Raw genomic sequence first — 23,285 nt, 5'->3', positions numbered from 1 at the left:
AAGACTAGGAAGACACGGTACGAGTGTTTCAACAGTGCGAAGTTAAGGCTTGATTTTCGCAACAAGTAAAATCTTTGGACCAACATTAAACATAAACTTATACCAATAATCAAGTCATCGAGTCTTAAGGTTTTTGAAGTGACTGAAAGCAGTCCGCTAATAAAACATGAAACATCCATCGTCGCCCCTTCAACGTAGCTTATATATATATGTTCTTTTTTTAGGTATAACCTACATGTGTTTGTATCCGTTTCACGGTCTACGACTAATCCTGTTCGAATCGGGCCAAATTTTTTTGCGGGAAAACTCTTCCAATGTTATTCTTTTTATTTTCATGGATTTCGAATCCGAAACCTCATGATTAAGTAAGAGATGCAAACCCCTTTCGCTTACACCAACGTCCGTTGGTTTTAACACAGCTTATATGATAATCACTCACACACATAAAAAAAAAAAAGGTGGGGGAACAAACGTAAAGCAGCTGCAGATAGAAACAAGCAGCCCGTGCAGGAGAAAGAGGAAAGGAAGCATCGTGATTAAGGACAGAGTCCATTTCGTCCGTAGGAGCAACAAGTTAAAACACATTAACGAGCATCGACTATCAATGTAGTGGTGGCTCTCATGATGGTCATTGTTGAGAAAGAATAGCCAATGAATAGGGCATGCCTTGGAAGCAATGTGTGAGAAAAGTACTCCTAACATCAAACAACACGGACCAAATGACATACCCTAACCAGCTTTTGTCCCCATCCACACTACGCTTCCCCCTCAGCCTCAAATCAATGAAATCATTCCTCCCCACCTATCCATCCTCTAATCACACTCCTGCTCCAGTACTCCTCATCTCTGCCCCCAACACAATCCTGAATTCCTGATTCCTCCCAACCAAAAGCCTGGGAGACTGAGCTAAGAGGGCATTTTAGGAACTTCATTACTCATCCAGTCACAACCTCTTGCTTAATTTAGGAAGAAGTTCTTAACGGATGTTTTGGACGCACTCGAATATTTATATCATGTCAAACTTACTTACTATGTAAATACACGTATTCTTGTTTATTTCGCCCTCACTTGTTGAGTTTTTTTAAAATTAGTTACACTTTTACAAAAAATGTTAACACATGAATTTTTCCCTTAACAAATGCTCGTTGGCCAAAACCCATGTAGAAAGTTACAATTTTATAGGACGGCTTTTTTCTAATAGACACTTAAATAATCGTGTACGCACATTTATTGCACCCTTAAATTATGACAGTTTCTTGAATTAATTATAAGTTTTCCCAAGAAACTAAAGCTTGAATCCATTTTTATTGAACGTCGCCCAATGTGCACTCGTTAACTAATTTGTTATACGACTAATAAAAAAATAAACTGTAGCATTACAAAGTCAGCGTAAATACTTGCGTATCCTAGGTTGTAGCATTTTTATTTTTTTTTCAACAAACGTTAGATGATCCTAGGTTGTAGCACTAGCAGGCAGGGTTTCGTTACTCGGTAGAAACGTTGAACCGCCGGCTCAAGGCCTTAGTTTCTGGAGGGCCGGCCGGAGGGATTGAACTAGGTGTTGCTTTGCTATTGGACTAAGCTTCTGACGGCCATCCACAAATTCCACCTCGCCCAAGCCAAACGATTATTTTTTTTTTTTTTTTCGACACAGGGGTGTCCGGGTCAATCCTTACGGGCCCGATTAATCCCCTGCAACCCGGATCCGGCGCCCCAACTCGGCCCGAACACGTTAAGTGCGCGGAAGAATCCAGCGTAGCGGAGACTCGAACTTGTGACCTCAAGGGTCACTGGTGAGAGGCGCTGCCACTGGACCATTCACGCGGGGGCGCCAAACGACTACTTACTAAGACTGGAATTAATTGGATGACTACAGTTAACTATACACACTTGTTAAGACTTTGGAGTATATAATTATTTAATTTGATTTAACGAGCAATGCATTAATTTCAATTAATTGAGCGTTGTTTGATTTGATCACTTCAAATTTGAAAATTCGAATTCAATAATAGCAGACACTAAAAAAGGTCGCGGGCGGGTAAGCTCATCAGAGTACATTATAGCACTGTCGGCGGTTCACATGCAACACCTCGCAATCTGCAGCCTACCCACTACTGCTACAGTACTACCCGACCCACGGGGGACTGGGTGGAATCACAATTCGGACTTGGAACTGACCCAATTACGAATTTCTCCCTGGATTTGGGTGCCGTCGGGTTCGGTTCTAGGGGCTTCGGGTAACGGAGGAGGAGGAGGAGCTTATCCTTTTTGGAGAGGGCGGGTGGGACAAAAACGTCAAGTACGGAATCTAGCGAGAACTCCAAGGAGGGAGGTTTCCTATGACAATCCTGCTTTGTGGTACGGTGATTTTCAGCTTTGAGATCTTTCGAGCGAGAAAGCGCCTCTTGGCCCCACGTTTTATAATTGACTGTAGGACGTCTGGTAGTACTATGGTTTCCCAAATTTCATTTCTTTCTTTTTTTTTCTCCGAATTTGGGAAGAGTTTCTTTTTTTTTTTTTTTGTCTATACAGGGGTGGTCGGGTCAATCCTTACGGGGCCCGACTAATCCCCTGCAGCCCGATCAGGCGTCCCAACCCAACCCAAGCACGATACGTGCGCGGAGGAATCCAGCAGAGTAGAGACTCGAACTTGGACCTCTCATTTGTGAATTTGGGAAGAGTTTCTGATTCTCTCATTTGTGATCTTACACCATGAGTATGTGAGTGAAATGTCTGATGGGATGAGTTAACAACTTGGCTGAAATCAAAGATTAAATTGGTCTGATATTTCAGGTTCCAACCTCGATCCTCGTACACAAGTTAGAATCTTTGAAAACTTTAATTTAATAACAAAAGTCGTGTTAAAAACCATGATTATTATTATTAACCCTGGTGCCTACATCAACTTAGCAAGGCTACGAGTATAATGAATTAGCGGTTTAGCCGCAATTTTTTACCAATTCAATAGTAATAGTAGATAGTTATATAACTTGATACAATAGTGTGTATTTTTGAATTATTAATTAAAAATAATATAATTGGCGACTAAATTTGCCGAAGATTTTTAAAATTTACTAGTTGAATCAACATGTTATTAATTAGTCAATGGATTCTATCCTTGTTCGGCCCAATTACTAGCCTAGTTCGACTAGTTGGTTGAAGGTCTTGCAGGAACTTAATGACTAGTAGTATATGATAAACACAAGTATCATCACTTTATATTATGGACAGCATTGCTTAAACAATAATGTAAATCAAGGTTTAATAATGTTTTACTACATAGTTAGTGAGCAATAATAATTTGAAGTTTTGCAAAATTTTACTGTATAGTATTGCCTCATCAGAGTTCTGGCTTCATCTAGCCAATGAATTACTAAGTATACATAATACAACATTGGATTCTTAAGAAACTCAAAGGGTTTGTTTGGATAGAGTGTTATTTGAAATATTATTTGGAATAATTACTGTAACATTTTTTGTGATGTGATGTATGTGAGATTAAAAGATGGTTGGAAATAAAAAAAAATATGAATTGAAAAATATGTTTATGATGCAAGCGAAATATTATTTGAGTCATCTTCTTTGTCTAATATGTTGGATTCTAGTTATAAAAAGCACTATCGGGAATACTCCCATTCAACTCTTGTTCCCTTTAATTCAAAAAAAAAAAAAGGCGGCCATTTCCGGCTTCTTGAAGAAATTATTGAATATCATCGATAAAGGAAAGCTCTCCATTTAAGTCAAGCAAATTAAATTTGTGGGTAACATCAAATACGCACACATGTTAGTTAATATGTTGTGACTCTGCATAGGTTATTATTGAATGAGCCACCTAAGATAAGATGGAGGTTACTTTTTCTTCCTAACGTAAAACAAAGTGCAAAAATTTAATACGGGTGAACTTTAATTATTTTTTGTTTCCGTTTGAGCTCTCTAATTAACGTTACCGTACTCCGGAAAACAATTAAAGTCGGGTCGGACTGTCGCATACACAGCTCCATTAAGCTGATTGATTCTAGCAGGTTAGATTATCATTTTATATGACGGATTACTTAGGAAGTGCAGGATTTCCGCTCTTTTGCGTTGAAATTAAGAATGAAATATGCCTTTGAAATTTGAACGTTCAAAAAAAAAAAAAAAACCTCGTAGAAAATTCAAATGCCAAAATGCCGCCCGGTCTTAAAGTTCAGGTCAGTAAATGCATGGTGATCAACATTCAAACTCAATACGTTTTGTCCTCTTGGAAAAGACTCGATCGCCAGAAAGGGACGTAAGCTGCCGAAATTGCACTAGTCCAACAACGTGCAATGACGTATCCTAGAGACCACCATTAACAACTTTGGACCGTTTCATGTGGAAGCCGAAACATGCTTGGCTAGCTAGATTTGTCAATAACCTCGGTCCATGTGATTTTCAAGGTTGGAAGCCAATAATTAGAGGTTCTGAATTCGAGTTTTACTACATGCTATGAGTTTTTTCTAATTACTAGCACTATATGTTAGTGTTTATACCGCTATTTATGGATTAATCTATATATTTTATTGAATTGCAACTTATAATGCGAGAAAACGTTTAGGATATCAGAACTAAGCAAGCGATTGGCTGACCTACTTGCTGATCAAACTAAACAAGAAATGTCATCGTGCCTAGAAATGATACTTTTTTTTTTTTTCTTTTACAAAATGAATAGCACCTTTTGTCTTAATTTCCAGATCAGTAGCAAATGAATACTAAAAATTGACAAAAACAAAAAAAAGAAAGCAAGTCGATCAAACGGTTAAGCATTTTCTCATGATAGACTATTGTGGAAGATAAATTTGAAATTTGTACCTAGTCAACATGCTTGCCAACTCGACATAAAAATGTTAAAGCTTGATTGATCTACCCAGCACGCAATCCTATTCTTGGACTTGCAGGTTCTCAGGCATTTGCAACTAGGAGCAAACATATTTTGACTACATTACACTGGAACTTTAGGTGGACGTCAATTCAATTAGTTTTTTTTTTTTTGTCAACTGTTATGATTTACACCTATTTTTACTCCTACTCTAACCTATTCGAAGAGGAGGTGATCCAACAGAGTCATGAAAAATCGATGGGCCCGAACCACCATTGAACCCATATGAGTACGTTACGTATTCATATGAATCTAAAAGAAACCATATTAAGTGACAATTTTGACAAGAGATTTAAACAATTCACCTCACACTCCGCAAGGCATGTGGCAGCAGTGGCCAACTGATTTGCTGAGTCTTCATTCCAATTTTTGGTCTCTTTCGTTTAGGCACGGAAATCGTCAGGCATGCCATGTGACTTGCAACTTGTGCATTACAAATACTAATATATGGCATGCAGCTGTTCAATTTCTCTCTAGACAGAATTTATTTTGTTTATTTATGCAAAAAGATGTAAAGAGAGAGAGAGAGAATACAATTTTGTCCGTTAAAGTTGGAAATTTTTTCCCAACCCATCTTTGACTCAAAACCAGTAGGAAAGCATAAAAAAAAAAAATTTTGATTGGTAGCACAACTCATTCAAGAAAAGTAATCCTCCAAACAAAAAAGAAAAGAAAAGAAAAGTTATTAGCTCGTCACAAGTAAGGTAACGGATATCCTGAATAAACTAGTCTTAATTCAAAAGCTTGAATTTTATTCTCTCCCTTTTTTCTTTTTTTTTGGTGAGAAAGGAAAAGGAGGTTGAAAAACTTTTAATGATTTTAATTTTTATTTCAGTTGCGAGTTTGGAGTGAATTAGAGAAAATAATTAGGTAGTGAAAAAGTGGGCTTGATGGGCCGGTGGTGTTTGTCGTTGATTGTGGAGAATAAACTAAGTGGGCTAAGATAGAAGAAGAGGACGCTGCCGCTGCTGCTTTATCCGGTACGTAGTCACATGCAAAGCGGCTTTTTTTGGTTTTTGCTCTTCAGTCTTCACATGCAAAGCGTTGAATTGCATGCTGACTCCCATGCTTTACTCTATCTTCTCCCTTTCACGCAATTGGTGCAAAAACTTTTGTCAAAAATAAAATAAAATTTGTCAACCATCTTGATTCATGCATTGATAGCCGGAAAGATTACTACAAAATTCCCAAACACAGACGAATGGATTCAAGCGTTTATAAGAGGTCAACATTTGAGACGGTTGTTAATTTAATTGTGTAGGCCTCACATTATCCGTTTGCTTGCCGGAGATATTAGAAAAAAAAAGGATTTTTTTTTTGTTTGTTCATCATCAGTCTGTGTTGATTGCACTTGAATTTTGCATATGAAGGAGGGACGAACTACAAAGTGCTTGACCCCCCCCCCAAAACCAATGATCCAGATCCAATCATGTGACATGGTACAGGAATGAATTTGTGAAAATGCACAAAAGTTCCTATTCCAACCATTACAAGTTTTAGTACTTTTGTTTTACTGGTTAAAGCATAATTGTGGGCAGGGCACTTCCTCGATAGAGTTGGGTTTTGGGAATTTGAACCATATGCTTTCAAAAAGTCATTCAATCAAGGCTTGGTTTTGCGGCAAAACCAACCCGCGAAACCAAGGAAATTGATTAAGATTTGAGGTCTCGGTTCGTTTTCCTTGGTTAGGTTTTGAAGTTAATGATCAGAGAGACGACTCTATGAAAAGAATTTTAATTCCGTGAGAATTTATAAGGCTTAGATAGAAATTATGGTAGCTTTGGAAAGAGCTGATAAAAGGTTCATGGCTCTGCCTTCTCAATTCTCGTTGTTCCAACAATCAGTACAATATTTTCGTACTTTAAGAGTCTTTTACTCGAGGGAAAAACCGACTTTTCATGTGACGAATTTCACATTGATATTTTTTACTTAAGAATCAGGTCGGGTGTTTGGTCTAGTGGTATGATTCTCGCTTCGGGTGCGAGAGGTCGCGAGTTCGATTCTCGCAACACCCCTACCATCCTTTTCTTTTTCCCAAAGGAAACCACCGCAGAACCCTTTCACTGTTCAACAAAAGCACTTCTTAGCATATTAAGTGTAATTGGTGTGTGATACTTTTTTGGAGTAGAACGAGTTAATTTGTAGAAGAATAACTTGACAACATCCGTGACCTTCATAATGTAATAGACGCTTTAGAGGTTGTTTCCTGAATGTCCTTGACTTCAATCAAGGACATTCAGGAAAGTTACTGACATTATATAAAAGTTTATATCAATTTTCGCCTGGTGATTTTGATACAATTTTTGCCTGGTGATGTTTCCACTTTAATTTGATAGTGAAGCTTCTCTTTGTTTGTCCAACCGCAGAAGTGGAATAATGGCATTTTCTCTTGATAGTAAATCGAAACAAGACCAGGAGGACATTCAGGAAAGTTACTGACATTATATAAAAGTTTAGCAGCATTCAAGGATAATGATGCAGCTCTTTAAAAGAAAGAGGAACTACCAAAAGGAAAAGGCTAAAAAGGCACCGGAAAAAGGGACCTTTGTCTGACAATCACTGGCTTTTTACCCAGAAAATACAATATGAAAACTGCTTCTTCATTCGTAAACTATTCCTATGATTTGTCATTTTCTTAGTATCCATCACGCACACTATTATTTTAGGCTCAGCACAAGAGTTCCTACTACAAGTTAGTAGTTTTTTTTTTTTTTTTGGGGAAATACACTGCAAGTTAGTAGTAGTTGGTACCCCAGCTTAGAAACTGGCCTAAGGTAAGAAATTTTTTTAGCTATGATGGAAAAATAAGTTGCCCTTTTCTCATCAAGTATGCTGCCTTCGAAACGTACACTGGTTTCCAATGAATTATATAGTAGTGTATAAATTTAAAAAACCACAAAATGTAACAGTAAGGATGATCTCTGAGAGATGCATAATTAGGAGTGCTTGCAAGGAGGTAGTGGAGCTCCACACAAGCCAGGATTGCCTAAAAATGCAGTCTTTGGGATGGTGGCGTTGTGAGCAGGAATTCTTCCACTTAGCTTGTTCCCAGCGACGTCAAAATCTTGGAGCGATTTTAGATTCAGAACTTCTTCCGGGATTTCACCACTCAAATAGTTATGCGATAGCAGTAAAGTCATCAGTCCACTTAATTTTCCTAGTGACTTCGGTATGGACCCTTCTAGTCGATTGTGCGACAGAATTAGGATAACAAGGGAAGCTAATGACGGTTCGTCTCCAATGGCCTCCTCCATGGAACCACCAAATAGATTGTAGGAAAGATCAATGGAGTTATAGCGCCCAAGTGGATCTTGGAAATGTTTCGACAAAATGGTTTTCAGCCCTCCCGAGAATTTGTTGGAGTGAAGATCAAGATCCATCAGAAGGGAGAGATTCTTGAATTCCTCCGGAATTGAAGAGTGGAATGCATTCTTCGATAAATTCAGATAGGAGAGGTTTGTCATGTTTCCTATCCAATTGGGCAATTTTCCTGTCAGTTCATTGTCTGATAAATCCAGAGTTGACAGTGATGATGAAGCCAACCATTGTGGAAGCTGTCCTTGGAGACCTGTTTTAGCCAACAAGAGGCGAAATACCTTTAATTCTTGGAACCAATTGGGTATGCTCACTAGTCCAAGAGGATTAAATGACAGGTCCAACGACTGTAATCTCTGCAATTGAGCTACCTGTGGAGGGATCGGACCACTGAGTTGGTTTCGTGACAAATCTAGCGTCTGTAAGTTTCGCAGATTGCCAAAACTTGATGGGATCTTTCCTGTGAAGATGTTATTGGAGAAGAATATATCTGTAAGACCAGCAAGATGTCCTATAGTTGCAGGTAGTTTCCCAGTAAGCCTGTTGTTCTCAAAGATCAGTCGTTGAATATTCCGAAGATTGCCAATTGATGCTGGGATGCTGCCAGTTAACGTGTTGTCTGATAAACGGCAAAACTGTAATGAATAGAGTCCAGAGATAGGAGGAGGAATGCTTCCACTAAGCTGATTATGATTTGCATATAACAGCACTAAATTGGAGAGGCCACCAATTGATTCTGGTATCTTTCCAGTCAATTGGTTATACGAAAAATCAACATACTCTAGATCCTTGAGATTTCCAAGACTTTCTGGAATACTACCAGAGAAGCTGTTTTGGAAAATGTCAAGCTTAGTTAGTGAAACTAACTTGCCAATAGAAGACGGTATTGGACCGGACAGTCTATTTCCTGAAAGCCCAAGTTCTGAAAGCAATGTTAAAGATTCAAAGATAGGTGAAGGTACAGTACCAGATAGCTGATTGTCGCTGAGATATAGCTTCTTCAGCTTGTATAGATATCGCAATGCAACAGGTATGGATCCCGTAATCTTGTTTGAATCGAGAAAAAGATGAGTTAGGCGCGATAACTTGCCAAATTCGGGAGGAATGTGACCCTGCAAATCCTTGAGGTTGCTGAGGTCGAGCAATTGAAGATAGGAGATGTTGGCAAGCAAAGGAGATAAAGTTCCAGACATGGATGTATCGAGTATGAAGTCATCACCAGTAAGGCCAGATCGAGAGACGTTCACTACTCTGCCAGAGGTGTCACAAGCGATACCCTGCCAGCTTTTACAGCAATCTGTTGTTGGAGTCCATGTATGGAGCAATTTTGAGGGGTCTGATGTGATCTTGTTCTTGAAGTCTAGCAGCGCTGCTTTGTCCGCTGGATGACAAGCATCAGATGTTAACAATGAGGCAGAGAAGAGGAAGAAACTGAACATTAGCAGAAGTGCCCTTCTTTGGCACCAGGTGCATATAGGATTCAGCTCCTTTGTCATTGTGAATTCTGAGTAATATGCAAATGAGCTTTTTGGCTGAAGCTGCTGCACACTGTTAAATGGTAGTGTGCGGAATTAATTCAACCTTTGGGAGTGATTGGTCTTAGATAGCTTACAAGACATTCTGCTTGCAATTATGAAGCGTACAGATTCGGTAAAATATAATTAAACATGCTTGCCTAGTACTTTTTTTAAAAAAAAGTTCTATTTATATTTGGAAAGAGATTGGAGTCAGAAATGTTTCTTGACTTTGTCTTCTCTCAAGTCTTAATTGATTATGCAAATGGAGGGGATAATGACCAAGACCGAAGCTCTGGAGCAAGTGATCCATTTCCAACTTTTTCACGAGTGGTTAATGATTCTCCCGAGTCCTAAATGCCTGCGCAGCTGTCCTCGGAGCTGTTGACCCGAGGGAAATGGAAAAAGATTAGCTGCCGATTGCAAGACTTGGCCAGTCACCATTATTTAAGAGGGTATGCTTTCGCTCGTGATGCTTCTTCATTCTGAGTTTAAGAAAAATGTTGGGAGCAGCAGCCTAAGACTGATCATTCCGCCAGTTAGCTGTATCGTGATTCTCCCAACCGCCAAAGCGGATAAAAGTTGACTGCGGGTCGAAGTTGGGCATGAGCTCCTCCATCCTAGTGGCAGTGGAGGTTAAACAATAAAGTTGAAATCATGAAGAGAATTTGCACCATTAAGCATTTTATCCTCCCTTTCTAGCGGGGGTGAAGGTTTTTGAAGCATATGATTTGCAGACAGTGGAAAATGACAGGGACAGCTGATAAAACAAATACATAAAGTTCCAAGCACCATTAGAGTTGAGGATACGTGGCTAGACCCAAAGAAACAAGTTGGGAAGTATCAGACTTGATGGTTCAAAGTCACCATCATCCATCAAGAATTACAAACCAGAGAACAAAATGCTCCATAATTTGTTACTGCTTCAGAGTGGATGCTGTCTGCCAGTTTCAATGGCCAAAAAGCACAAACAATAATATAATGTGTCTGATCCAAAGAAGCGTCAAATAAGTTGTACTATTGAAGGTGGAAGGAACTTTCTTGAATAGCAAGCGAGGACTATATGGAACAGAAAGTGTTATCCTCATTTTACCAGAACATTAGGATTTAGTCCAGGTTGACATCTACACTTCCTACCTCAAGGCTAAAGTTAAGAGATCCATAAATTTCCTACTGATGATGCGGCTACTTAAAAATTATTAACATCATCAGGGGATAAATTTTGCTTTTTTCCATGCTCTCAAAATCTTGAAAACATTTATAGTAATACAATTCACGGGCTTCTAGTGCAGAAGGTAAAACCACATCCCAAATCTTCCCCATCCACACGGGAACTCCAACACACCGAAAGAGGGAAAACCATGGAAAAATGATACAAATTTCAGCCAATAATAATCACCAGAATACCATCCTAGATCATAAGCTCTGTATCATTTCTTTGCCTTAGGAAATGCTGACTCCTGGAGGCCAGGAAGCTAGTTAGACTAGCATTTCCTTTCGTATCTCTCACAACTCTCAAACAAAAAGAGATCATTTCTTCTACTCTCTCTCTTAAACTCTGGAACAACATACATAATATTGAATGAAATTCGTGTCCATCATATCTTCTCTTTTCTGTACTAAATTCCCTAGTGGGTCTTAGCCTCGGGCATAAACAAACTGCACAAATGCATTCCTGAGGATAAGAAAATAGCAGGTCAATCAATGGCATTGGGAAGGGCACAGTAGCCTTGATGCTATCTGTTTCGATTCAGGCCCTCATTGATCTCTATCTTGAATCATCATCACATGGGATGGGAGTCCATGTCTTCTTCAACTACCTCGCCTTGTTTCCATTGAAAGGTGAGTCACATAATCTGGAAATATTTCTTTATGTCAACGTCTTTATTAATTTTCTAGTACAAGATTATCATTTATCATTGGCATCCCTAACACAAGCACACTTCATACACTATACACATAAATCTCTCCCTCCCCGGGAAGAGAATCACGAATTGCCCATCTAAAAATTGAAGGAATTACTACAACATAAACACAAGACCCCATTATACCTATTCTCAAGGAATAAATGGGGCAAAGGCTTTGCACTCCATCAAAGACTTCTGCTCCCCACCATCACAAAAGAATAATCTCAGAGGACACCGGTACAAGCAATTGTCTCCCAAATTAATCGTAACCGAACCCGGTTTCAAACCCAGAAACTGCCCCGGTATGGGTCCGAACAAGTAGTTTCCCCCAAGCAATAGCCTCTCAAATTGGGACACCCCTTGACCCTGCGGCAACAGTACCTTCAGGGCGTATTGTGTCGGAATCATGCCCGTCAACTTATTGTTTTCCAACGCCAAAGCTGACAATTTGGGCATCATGCCCAAGAACCCAGGCAGAAACCCACGGATCTCATTATTACTCAAATCAATAGCAATGACCTCACTATTCAGACCTGAATTCGCCGGAGCCTCGACCCACCCTAGTTGATTATAAGACAGAGTCAGCTGTTCCAAGGACGGGTGAGTGAACAGGCTCGCGGGGACTGACCCGCTCAGTTTGTTATGACTCAGGTCCAAGACTTGTAGATAAGGCAAATTACTCAAACTAGCCGGAAGGCTTCCCTCTATGCTGTTATTCCTCATGGAAAGCTCGACGAGGGATGCCGGAAATGTGGCAAGAAGCTCCCCGGAGATGGCATTGTTACTAGCATCAAGAAAATAGAGGTTGCCCAGTTGGCCCAGCTCAGGGAACGGGCCAGCGAACTTATTCCCTTGAATTTCGAGCCTTTTTAAATTAGACAACCCGTTGAGACTTGATGGGATCGTCCCCTCAAGATTGTTGTTATCGAGGTACATCTCCTCGAGGCTGGAAAGAGCGCCGAGCGAGTCAGGCACCGATCCCGAGAACGAGTTGCCGGAAAGACCGAGTTGCTGAAGCCGAGTCAAGTAGGAGAAGGAGTCGGGAATCCCGCCAGTGAAATGATTCCCGGAGAGATCAAGCTTCTGAAGATAAGGCAATTCCCAGGAAACAGAAGCGAGTGAGCCCCAGTAACCCGCCTGGTCAAGAGCGAGTTCGGTGACTCGGCTCCCGGAAGGCAGGACGACGTCACACCTCAGGCCGCAGGTGAACTTATCGCCGAAAAGATTATCACACGGGTCGACCCCGAAATCCCAGGAGCTCAAACACGAGCCAGGAGTCACCGACTTGGGGTCGACGCTGTCTTTGAGCTGCTTCAAGACTGAAACATCTTTCCAATATGTTTTAGAGTGTGCATGCAAGAACATTAGCTGGAGGATGATTAAGACCAGACCTGAAGAAAAAGAGAGTAGAGAAAGAGAGCCCATCTTGTTAATTTGCTTAGTCTTTCAGTTTCTGGAATTTATGAAGTGAAGAGTGTAGTACTTATTAGTAGATAAGATAAGGGAAGCAGAAGGAAGGAAGGAAGGAAGGGACGGAAAGAAGTGGTGATGGATGATGATGGAGGCAGGGTGGGATTTTGTCCTTGGGGTGCTGTGCGGTTTCAGTGCTGCAGCTTTCAGTGTTGATAGTGCCACACAAAGAAAGATCTTTTCATTTCATTTCGGAATTGGAAGGAAACATAGGAGGCATCGGGGGTTGTGATGCAAGAGAGGGTGAGTGCTTTGATCACGGGTGGAGGTGTCAGAAATACAGACTTCTTCTGCAGAGAGGAGGAGTCCCACAGGAGAATCCACCATTACTGACTACACTTTTGCTTATGTTTCTTTGATTAACACTACACTGCTGTATTTAGCAAAACAAGAGATAATTTTTAAAAAAAAAATAAAAAAAGAAAAAGAAAACAAAGGAACACTAGAGAACCAGTGATTAATGAAGGGTGGGGGGAGCTGGAAGCCAGGAATTGAATTTGGTAGGGAAATTGCTGTGCTGTATCTGTCCCGGGGAGCCATGCGACTAAGCAATTTATAGTCATAGAAATTTGGGGATCCTTTTTTTTTCGAAAAAAAAAAGAAAGGGAGAATCTTTTTTTTTTTTTTTTAAATAAGTTAAAAATCTTCCAGCCAGCTTCAGCTTCTAACGTTAACTGGCAATGCATTAACTGAACGCCTTCATGAAATAAATAAAATACACTGCTGTCCCGCATCACAGTTTTCTTTAGGTGGAGTTGATTACTTTGAGTATATATCGGACCACTGCTCTCTCTGTCTCTCTCTTTCTTTCTTTCGGATAGAATATTATTTAAAATATTATTTAAAATGATTATGATAATATTTTTTATGAGATGATATATATGAGATAAAAAAAATTAAAAATATAAAAAAATTAATTAAAAAATATGTTTATAATACAAGCAAAATATTATTTTGAATAATTTGCTATCCATTGTATGAAGGAAAAAATTCTTGCTCTTGGTTTTGAAGTCGATATACAGACCTTACTTGAATTTTTTTGGCTGCAAATGGGAGTTGAACCCCCACCTATTGTCCCTTCTTGATGGCTACTGAGTCAAGCTCAGTGGTTTAATCTTTTAATGTCATTCGAGAAGAGGTATTAGGGAGAGAGTTGCAAATGTTACATAACTAACCAAAAAAGGGACTTCTTTGTGAAAATGATTGAAAATGGTTGGTTGTGCAATCAACTTTACACGCGTAATGCTACAAATCTTGCCTTAAAAAAAGGGAGTAAAGCTTGTGTCTCCTGTTAATCATTTTTCGAGCAAGAGGAATTCCATTTTCCATTCCTCTTAATTATCCTGTAAAAACATATACTCTAACTAAGCCACCTTTACTTAGTACACAAGAAAATCTAACGTCACGTCCAATAGAAAGTCCCTAAAAGATGCATGAGAATTTCCATGGACATATAAGCATGTGGTCATCTGGCTTACCTTGTGGTAGATATTAATCTTAAACAATCAAACATGTGGGTCAAAATTATCTTTTCAGTAAAAGGGCTTCATTGTTGACTATTTTTCCTTTCAATAACCAAATACGATAGAATTATGCGTGCATCGTTTTGACAGTTAAAGAGATATATATGGTCACCATACTGTGAATTTTTTTCTTTTTTTCTTTTTACTTGACAGTAGATCAATAATTGAAGAGTCAAATACAAAATGACCGTTTTTAAGACCATACTTCGTTGATTTTATAGCCAGGAAAATTTATTGTGTTTGGATTGTAAATTTTTGGAGTTTTTGTAAAAAATGTACTGCAACGATTTGATATATGTGACGTAAAAAAATAATCGAAAAATGTATTTACGAAAAATGTAAAAAAAATTTTAATAAAAAAAATTCCTTTCCATACAAGGCGTATACATTCTTTCGAGACACGTGTTTATAAAAACACTCCAATAATACGTTGTACAACCCATAAAATAGAATATCTCCCTTCGCAACTTGTAGCGGTTGCCACCGGAGAATATGAACATGCCATGTTCTGATGAAAATTCACATTTTTCCATTTACTACAGACACCCCAAATGCCTGCAATGCAACGAACCCTGCCTAGGCATCTTCAACAATATTCGATCCATGGAAATTAATTATGTGCGCCAATAAGTGGAAAAGCACTTTCAACTTTCATGAGGCACGTCACATCTCACCACTCCTCTACCAAATCAAGCTACCAAACTATCTACTATCATTTTCTTCAACTACAGTATAAAAAAAGTCATAAACGTTTCAATATTTGGATGTAGTCCGGTATGCCACATATGGTGACACTACTAACTTCCAGAAATCCCTCAAGCTGGCACTGAATTTGGTAGCCTCAGCATGTATGGTGTTTATTATTATTATTATTATTATTATTATTGATGTTCAATAATTGCTAACTAACTTCGAAATATTAGCAAGCACCTCTGTTCGTCCGCAACTTTTCCCATCCGCAAATATACAATTTTTATTCGTCCATTGATGACATAATAAATACTATTTGGTAACAAATTGTAGGGGACTGCGCGCAGAAAAGCTCACCAAACAATTTTTTAGGTTCATTGTTTTCCATAACCCAAAAAAAAAAAAAAAAAGTTCTTCATATTTAAAGGAATAGTTTTATTATTTTCCAATTTTAAGTATTCCCGTTTCAAAAAATACCCGGAATAAGTTTGTTAGTGCAGTTATTGCCATTGCGAGTTGTAAACTATTTTTTCAAAGATTAAATCACACCCAACTTATCATTTGAATGCACTCACTAACAATTCTTACCCTACTTATCACTTTGTATTTCCTAATTAAGTTGGCTTTTCTAAAATATCAACACCTCAACTACACGTTACCCTTTTTTAAAATATTCAGCGTCACGTTATCTAGGGGCCGAGAGAGTGTAAATGCAAATTCTACTAGTAACAAATCATGAGTACTTTAAAACTTATCCGACCCCCAACTAGCCCTTCCCATACCCTTTATCTTCAGAAAGAAAAAGGGACCAAATCTTTTGCTGGGATGGCCTATCACCTTATCTGATGACCCCAATATCGATTGCATCACGGTTTGAAGTGGATGAAGGTGAAAAAGTAGCTTCCTGGGAGACTCTCTATTAAGCCTAAATAACTAGCTAAAATGTCCAATTAACGTCCTTTGCGTTGAAAGAAAGTCACAGGGAAATAATTGGAACTCTTAGGCCCACTGCATTAATTTAGATACAGTAGATGTTAACAGGGACCAGGGAGCAACTTGGTTCATGTATTTGTTACACTTGTTCAGAGTTTGCGATCTTGATAACATTGGGGATTTCGTGATTCTATTTGATGTTTTCTTCAGTAATTTTCTGTGCCGTGATGTTAAACCGTGCTGCAGTTTAGTGCTGACTTCGAGCCGCTGGTGAAACTGATGCAGGAATTTACCAGCCGATGCAGTTTTGCTCTTATAGTCCCAAATGATCCTCACAATTCATCCCACCGCCAAAACAAAAATGAAGGGAAAAACGACGTCAAAACAAAAGATAAAAGTGGGATTCCAGAACAAGTTGAGAAAGAAAGAGAGAAAGCAACAAAGATACAGATGAAAGCTTGATTGGATATCTGCATTGCATTGAAGAGAATTACATATGTACAATTTCGTCAATGCACATAACATATTCCTATGACCAAAAAAATAAAAAGGAGATTAATTGGAAGAGATGGAAACGAAGCACCTTTTTCATGAATTCTTTCACTCAAGTTTCTCCGTCAGGTGACCATTCAAACTTGCTATTCTTCCCTTTGCTATCCCTTGACATGCTATTGATGTACTGTCTGACGTATTTTTGGTTGATCTCAAACACAAAGCTCATTCCCCTTATCTACATATTTGCCATTTTAATTGGTTAGGATAAGCACAAAACTTGTCAACCAGCTAAAAGAAATTATGTAACGAGCAAAAGCAGAAGACTAAAAAAGCAGTAAATTGCTCTTAATCTGTACAATAAACAAATATAACTTAATACATCCATGCTAAAAAAATCTTAATTATGCGCTTTCAGCACTTTTCCCATAAAGACTAATAATCAATGTTTGGAGTAAATAAACTAAACTGTTGCCACCAGAAGCAGATTCCTGTATTCCTTCTAATATTTGATTTAGTTTGATGAGTAAAGTCATATTTATTCATATTATAGTTTAGAGCACAAGAATCGCTAGATTCTTTTTTCTAGAACTTGCTTATCAAGAAGTTCCTTCCTACTTTTGGGCCATAGATACACACCGCCAGGGTGTACTTCAGATCGGTATCAATGGGAATGATTCAAATCTAGCTAGAGTACTTTAAAAAAATCGCACTTGTCATGAGACTTCCTCTATTTCAGGTAATGAAAAACAACAGTGACTGGGGCATTCATTCCGTTTCAACGTCAAAAGTACAAGAGGTTGATTGAAACAGTCAAAAGTACAAGAGATTGATTCATATAGAAGGATCCCAGAAAGGAGGAAAATCATGACAAAGAAGACTGCTTTGTTAAAAGGTCAGAAGGAAAAGAAACATACCTCAATCAAACAACTGGAGTCAAGACAGATCAGTTGTCCACTTGCAACCAACTTGCCATTAACTGAGATTAAACTCTTCCCGATATTTTTCAAGTAGAAAGATCCGTTCGTTTCCATCTTAACAATTGCCTACATAGGGCAAAAACAGTAGTTATAACTACTCCGATTGAAAACAGAGAAGAAATGCCAAAACAAATGAAGAAGAGGAAGCATCATTTATAAAATCAAATTTCGGTTCATTTGATTTTATCCATAGTGAGGACTGAGAAGCGATCCTCATTGTCCACAAGAAAACATAAGCTTTACATATTGTCAAAGATATCAGTTAATGGAAGATCCTACCTGGCGTCTAGAAATTCGATTAGCGCGCCCTTCTTTTCTTAGATCAATATCAACATCAAAATCATCTGTAGATCTTCCAAGTACAACCTATTAAATCAGATTCACCAAATAGAGTTATTCTGGCATTTTTCTCAAAGATTACTCTGTGCTAAGAACTCACAGACTGAGATGTGTACATGTAAATGCACTACTCTATGATAATGGAATATCACTAACAAGAACCGCAAGAATGATTTATAAAACTTTAAAAAGAGCAGAGTCATTTGATATCCAAAAAAATGTTGTTAACTTCTTCAAACTGGAATACAGAAATTGAGCCTAGATCCTTAGACTGCATCTGTACTCCTTCAAGGATATATGGTAGAGGTAGTTACAGAAAAAGGCAAAATGAAAACCTGCAGATTGGTGGTAGTAACAAAATTATGACTGAACAAACTTCAATCTACAAGAAGTTTTATAGATAATGTACAAGAAACTGAAAGGAGTTATTTCATGAAAATATTGAGCTAATGCTTTTTTTTTTTTTGTTCAGCTCCTGCATGAATCACTCAGAGTTTTGACACTCGTCAGAAGGAATCTATCTTCTAACTTGTTCAAGGCCACGCGAAGCTTCAGAAAGTGCCAAAGGCCAAGTTACTTACAAAGGTAGAAAATGGTTCTAGTGTCCAAATTATTGAACAGATGTTCCACTTGAGAAACACAAAAACTGAAAAGAAAGCTACAAAAATACATGCTGTTTAACAGATAAGGAACTAAGCAGAAACCGAAAGAGAGGAGGTGTAAAAGTAAAATAATCATGTAAAAAATGGAAATTAGCATATAATTCCAATGAATTGCGAAGCACAGTTACCAAATTCAGAAAGTGACAGAACTAGATGCCTACCTCAGTTTTTCTGATGTAATGCCTCAAATGACGACCATAAAAAACCGCAAGGGCCCCTTGAGATGTCATGGATCTTTGAAGACATGATTGAGCACATTGTTCCAGCCTTATAATAGTCCTTTTTGCGTCCTCATACTGATATCTCAAAACTTCAGCTATATAATGACCAAATGTTACTGAAAAGGATTCTGAATTTCACTCCAGCACACAAATTCATAAGCCTTTCATCTCAGTTTATGATAGCTATGCTTCCAATTTTTATATGCACCTAAACTAGAATAATGGAATTTTTTTCCCCTATCTGATAGTAAACTAGTAAAGTAACATGCATCAGTTTACCTGCTGCTATACTCCAGAATCACAAGTTATATCATGTTATGGGACCACCAATCAGTTTTCTATGCTATTTGTGGAAGAGGGAATTGGGGAAACAAAGACTTTGCAAACACAAACATGGAAAAATTCTAAAAATCAAGCATTCAGGTAATTCTAATTGTACAGATCAAAACAAAATTAGATTAATTACCTTGCTTCGAACTATGTAAGTCTTGATCATGTGGATCTAGGTCCATTTCAAGTATCTGACATGCAAAGGAATAGAAGCTTAATAAAGTTTACTATGGTAGTTGGAAGCATAGCTAAACAAAACTTTAAACAATTACCATAGCTTCAACGTCAGAAAAATAAGGAACATCTTTATCACTCCCTAATTCTTCCTGATCTGATGCTGAAGGGTTTACTGTTGTTGAATCTGACATATCTATTTTCAAAGAGCCTGCTACTGTATTATGTACTTCCACAAATGACACTGAACACTCTCCAGCCTGCTTACAACAAAGAAACAGCTTTAGAAATACAATGACAGTCGTGAAGAAACTGATCATGTAAGAAGCCACAGTTGCTCGTGTTATCTGAGTACCTTCAAGTCAACTTTAGAAATACTGTCCTCAAGTGCTCTACTAGCTGGTATGCTTTGATTTGCATTCGATGATTTACATTGGTTCAAGTCTCCGAGAGCCTTGTTAGCATCCCTTGGAAGAAAACTTTTAGAGTTCATATCAGATAACTCTGATTTTACTCCAAAACCCACGAGAGAGCAGGTGGGACGTGTTTCTGGCAAAATATTTGGTCCAATCTTCTGAGACCAGGTAGAAGATCTTGGAAGATCTTTTGCATCCATCAACAAGTTTCCTTGTCTAGTTTGTTCTGGACTAGCAGCAGAAGATAGGCCCATAGTCTCTACAGGGGTTGCTTGGGCTGCAGGAGGTGCAAATGACGTCGAAGGATGGATAAGCAAGAATATATCATCATTGCAAGGAATTTCAGGGTCTTCAGTGTTCAGTGTGCAGCAAATATTGCCATCACCAAGTGCATGAGAATTAGACGTGAAAGTTGATGCAGATGGCTCATCAATTTCAGGATGCTGAACATTTTGATCACCAGCATGAGTGGAAGAAGTAATAGCTCCAGAATTATCAAGATCTTCACCTTGAGGATCAGTACGACAACTTTCTGCAGTGACCAATGCCTGAGGTTCAATATCATTGAAGCTGTCCTCCTGAGCATCATTTGGAGAACTTAGGAGGAGTGAATGAACATTATCAGAATAAGATTTATCCCTAGTTTCTTTCCCATCTACATCTATGAAGAGAATGTCGTCTTCATTTGAAAGGTTCAAAAGTGAATCTGGAAGGTCTCCAAACTCACCCTCTGAGACACCCAATAACGGCCCCGAATCAACACCATTATAGACAGCTTCATTCTTCACATTGCTGGCTCCATCATCAGTAAGCATCTTTTCAGCATCCTGAGTTGCATCACCTTGCTTCAAACTGACTGGCAGAGGACTTGCAGAAAAATCTTGCACTGGTTCCCAAAGGGACAGATTAGGATCTGCAGCTGAAAAACCAATAGTGTGAAATGATGAATTACCAGCAGGCGCATTCATGTCGCATTCCTGTCTTGATCCCCGGAGAACATTACGTGGATTCTCCTTTCTTGAATCAAAGGCAGACAACTGTTGCATCTCCAAACTTTCTAAGAGCTTACTGTTAGATGGTATTTCTGGTAGGCCAGGCTCCTGAATACCAGAGCATTCACCAATGTTGACTGAACTATTTTGAATGAAACTAGACATTACCCTAGATTTAACATTTGCCTCAAAAGGAGTTCCATCTTGCCTTAGTGGAGTGGAAACATCCTCAGGAAATCCATATGTCCTGAACAGTCCATTTGGCTGCTTATCTTCAAGTGTATTAGAGCATCCTGTGAGATATGATGTGCGTGTACTAACAGCACCAGAGGTGACAGATGCATTCCCTGTTGGTTTTGCAAACGCACTACGTAGGATCTCTATCTCTGCTTCCTGAAACTCAAATTGATTCTGCATAGAGTTTCCAAGCACACAATTGATGTCCTGTGGATCCCGATCAAATCCGCGGAAATCAGCCACATTTCCACTGCTCTCGTGAAGATTTGGCTCGTCTGGAAAACCAAGGTCAGTAGGGTTGAAAAACTCACTGCGAAATTTCTTCCGCATGGAATAATATTGTTTGCGGATGCTCACAATTTTCCTCTTTTCAGGTACCTCCCTACTTACTTTGGAATGATCAAACCTATTATTTCTCGATAAAGGATTGAACCCAGACAACTCAAGCTCAAACATGCGAATAGATGCCTGGGCTGACACATCAGGGTCATAGAGAAGGGAATGCCACCTATCTCGCAGCTCCTGGAAGGTAAATCTACGGGAGAACTGTACTGCCCCTTTGGCCAGTGCTTCCAAGGAAGCCCCAGCCTGGAACCAAAGAAAAGAACACAAGATTTATGATCCAGGACGTGGAAGCCCACAGAAAAGCTGAATTAGAAGTGCATTCAAAGTGATAATTAAAGAGTAAAACAAGAAGGGAGGTTAAAGGGACTATTATTAGCAAAAATTGACAACTTCTCAGCAATCTGTTCTTTATTTCAAGCTTTCTCCAGAAATACAATAGCTAAATTAAGAGCAGACAGCAGACAATCTAGTTGACGGTTTTCGACATTTCAATGCAACATCTTCTCCTTTTGATGATGGTATTCTTCCTTGCACGAGAACCAGTCACACAATGCTACACCATTCCCCACTTTATGATAGCAATGCTTACAATTCTCTTTATGATATCAACAATGAAGTAGCAAATACTCACTCCGACTTAAAGAACCTTAACAGGTCGGTCCTTCAGGAACCACATAAAAGTGCTGTCACCTTTAATGAAACCTCAAGGATGAAGAAAAGCACCTTAAACTCATATAATTCCTAGAATACCTAATTATTTCATCAATGTACAGCTAGTAATTTAGAAAAATTATCTACAAAAAAAAAAAGCCAAATCCCACAATAGCTAATGCACACTCATCTTCCACCAGAAATAAAAGTCTCAGAGCATTATAATTTTGAAACGCCCCCTAATTTGGCGTAATTTGTGCTCCACACAGTTGGATTAGCTAGTTCAAGCATCACTATATCACTATTGCTACATACATACAGACAGACAAAATGGAATATGATAACTGAATTGATTCCCATAATTGCAACTAGAGCATATGTCAAGCACAAGTAAAATGTACAAAAATTCCGAGACTTCAATTGTAATGCGAATAAATACGAAACCAAATTAAAAAAAAAAATTCATAGTATTCCTAAAATGAAGTGAAAACTCAATTCCAAACAATAAAGCAGATGATTCTGAGAAACACAGACTAAAGGCAGGCAGTTACCTCGACAGCGTTCTTCAATAAGAGGTCATCTTCGGGAATCCAAGCAGTGGAGACTGGAACCGCAGCTGCCATGGTCCTCTCCCCTTCCAGCTTCTGCAGTAAAACCTAAAAACTGTTCGTCCGTAGACTAATTTGAATGTGCAGTAGGTTTTCCAGTTGGCAAATTTGAAGTCTAAAGCTTTTTCCGAAATGAAAGATACCGAATTCCAAGAGTGATCGTCTGTGGAGCTCTTCGTCGACGTCGATCACCGTAGCCACCTTTCTTCTTTTTTTTTTCTTTTTTTTAATTTCCTATTTTTTTTCTGTTTAATGTGTAATTTAGTTTAAACTTTTAAATCTACTGGTACTCGTATAAGTATTCACCTTAGACGACTATGGCCCACAAAGTCAACCACTTAATTTTGTTCATTGACTTTATTTATTTATTTATTTGGTGTTAGCAATAGATACATTAGTTTCCTTCGGAGCAATAGATACATTAATATCACAGCAAGCTACCATCTTTTTGAAGAAAAATGAATTTTCAAAAAAAAAAAAAAGTTTTAATACGTTGTACCTCAAGGAGTACAATTTGTGGTTTTGTAGACTAGAGGGTAACTCCCATTGTACCTCACGGAGTTGACTTTAGCACATCAATTATTTATTT

At 38.5% G+C, this 23,285-nt stretch overlaps 3 protein-coding genes and 1 non-coding gene across 4 annotated transcripts; 1 reads left to right on the top strand and 3 right to left on the bottom strand.

Annotated features, from left to right (window-relative positions):
- The first annotated feature begins 6,840 nt into the window (after positions 1–6,840).
- On the top strand, positions 6,841–6,912 carry TRNAP-CGG. The gene has a single exon. It is a non-coding gene; the product is annotated as a tRNA-Pro (tRNA).
- An 815-nt stretch (positions 6,913–7,727) lies between these two features.
- Positions 7,728–9,738, bottom strand: LOC113778452 (probable leucine-rich repeat receptor-like protein kinase At1g35710). The gene has a single exon (XM_027323865.1). It carries the CDS (start codon positions 9,706–9,708, stop codon positions 7,834–7,836), a length of 1,875 nt encoding a protein of 624 aa, XP_027179666.1. The 5' UTR covers positions 9,709–9,738; the 3' UTR covers positions 7,728–7,833.
- Positions 9,739–10,939: 1,201 nt separating this feature from the next.
- On the bottom strand, positions 10,940–13,579 carry LOC113777723 (leucine-rich repeat receptor-like protein kinase PEPR1). The gene has a single exon (XM_027322906.1). The coding sequence runs from the start codon at positions 13,056–13,058 to the stop codon at positions 11,784–11,786; it is 1,275 nt and encodes a 424-aa protein (XP_027178707.1). The 5' UTR covers positions 13,059–13,579; the 3' UTR covers positions 10,940–11,783.
- A 2,724-nt stretch (positions 13,580–16,303) lies between these two features.
- Positions 16,304–22,934, bottom strand: LOC113777432. Its single transcript, XM_027322512.1, has 8 exons — positions 22,640–22,934; positions 19,803–21,680; positions 19,546–19,707; positions 19,410–19,464; positions 18,884–19,038; positions 18,001–18,087; positions 17,659–17,787; positions 16,304–16,979 (listed from the first exon to the last, which is right to left on the bottom strand). The coding sequence occupies exons 1-8, from the start codon at positions 22,709–22,711 to the stop codon at positions 16,854–16,856; spliced, it is 2,664 nt and encodes an 887-aa protein (XP_027178313.1). The 5' UTR covers positions 22,712–22,934; the 3' UTR covers positions 16,304–16,853.
- Between the last annotated feature and the right edge of the window lie 351 nt (positions 22,935–23,285).

The sequence above is a fragment of the Coffea eugenioides genome, chromosome 7 (genome assembly GCF_003713205.1).
Source record: "Coffea eugenioides isolate CCC68of chromosome 7, Ceug_1.0, whole genome shotgun sequence".
In the NCBI taxonomy this organism is placed as follows: domain Eukaryota; kingdom Viridiplantae; phylum Streptophyta; class Magnoliopsida; order Gentianales; family Rubiaceae; genus Coffea; species Coffea eugenioides.
Note: the sequence above shows the minus strand (reverse complement) of the source record. Positions and strands in the feature narration are given on the sequence as shown.

What these genes read in the sequence shown, in the direction of transcription:
- LOC113778452 (XM_027323865.1), bottom strand. Translation starts at nt 9,708, where the DNA reads ATGACAAAGGAGCTGAATCCTATATGCACCTGGTGCCAAAGAAGGGCA.
- LOC113777723 (XM_027322906.1), bottom strand. Translation starts at nt 13,058, where the DNA reads ATGGGCTCTCTTTCTCTACTCTCTTTTTCTTCAGGTCTGGTCTTAATC.
- LOC113777432 (XM_027322512.1), bottom strand. Translation starts at nt 22,711, where the DNA reads ATGGCAGCTGCGGTTCCAGTCTCCACTGCTTGGATTCCCGAAGATGAC. An exon ending in TATTGAAGAACGCTGTCGAG is followed by an intron (nt 21,681 to 22,639) that starts GTAACTGCCTGC and finishes CTTTGGTTCCAG; the next exon opens with GCTGGGGCTTCCTTGGAAGC. An exon ending in ACTCCAGTTGTTTGATTGAG is followed by an intron (nt 16,980 to 17,658) that starts GTATGTTTCTTT and finishes GCAAATATGTAG; the next exon opens with ATAAGGGGAATGAGCTTTGT.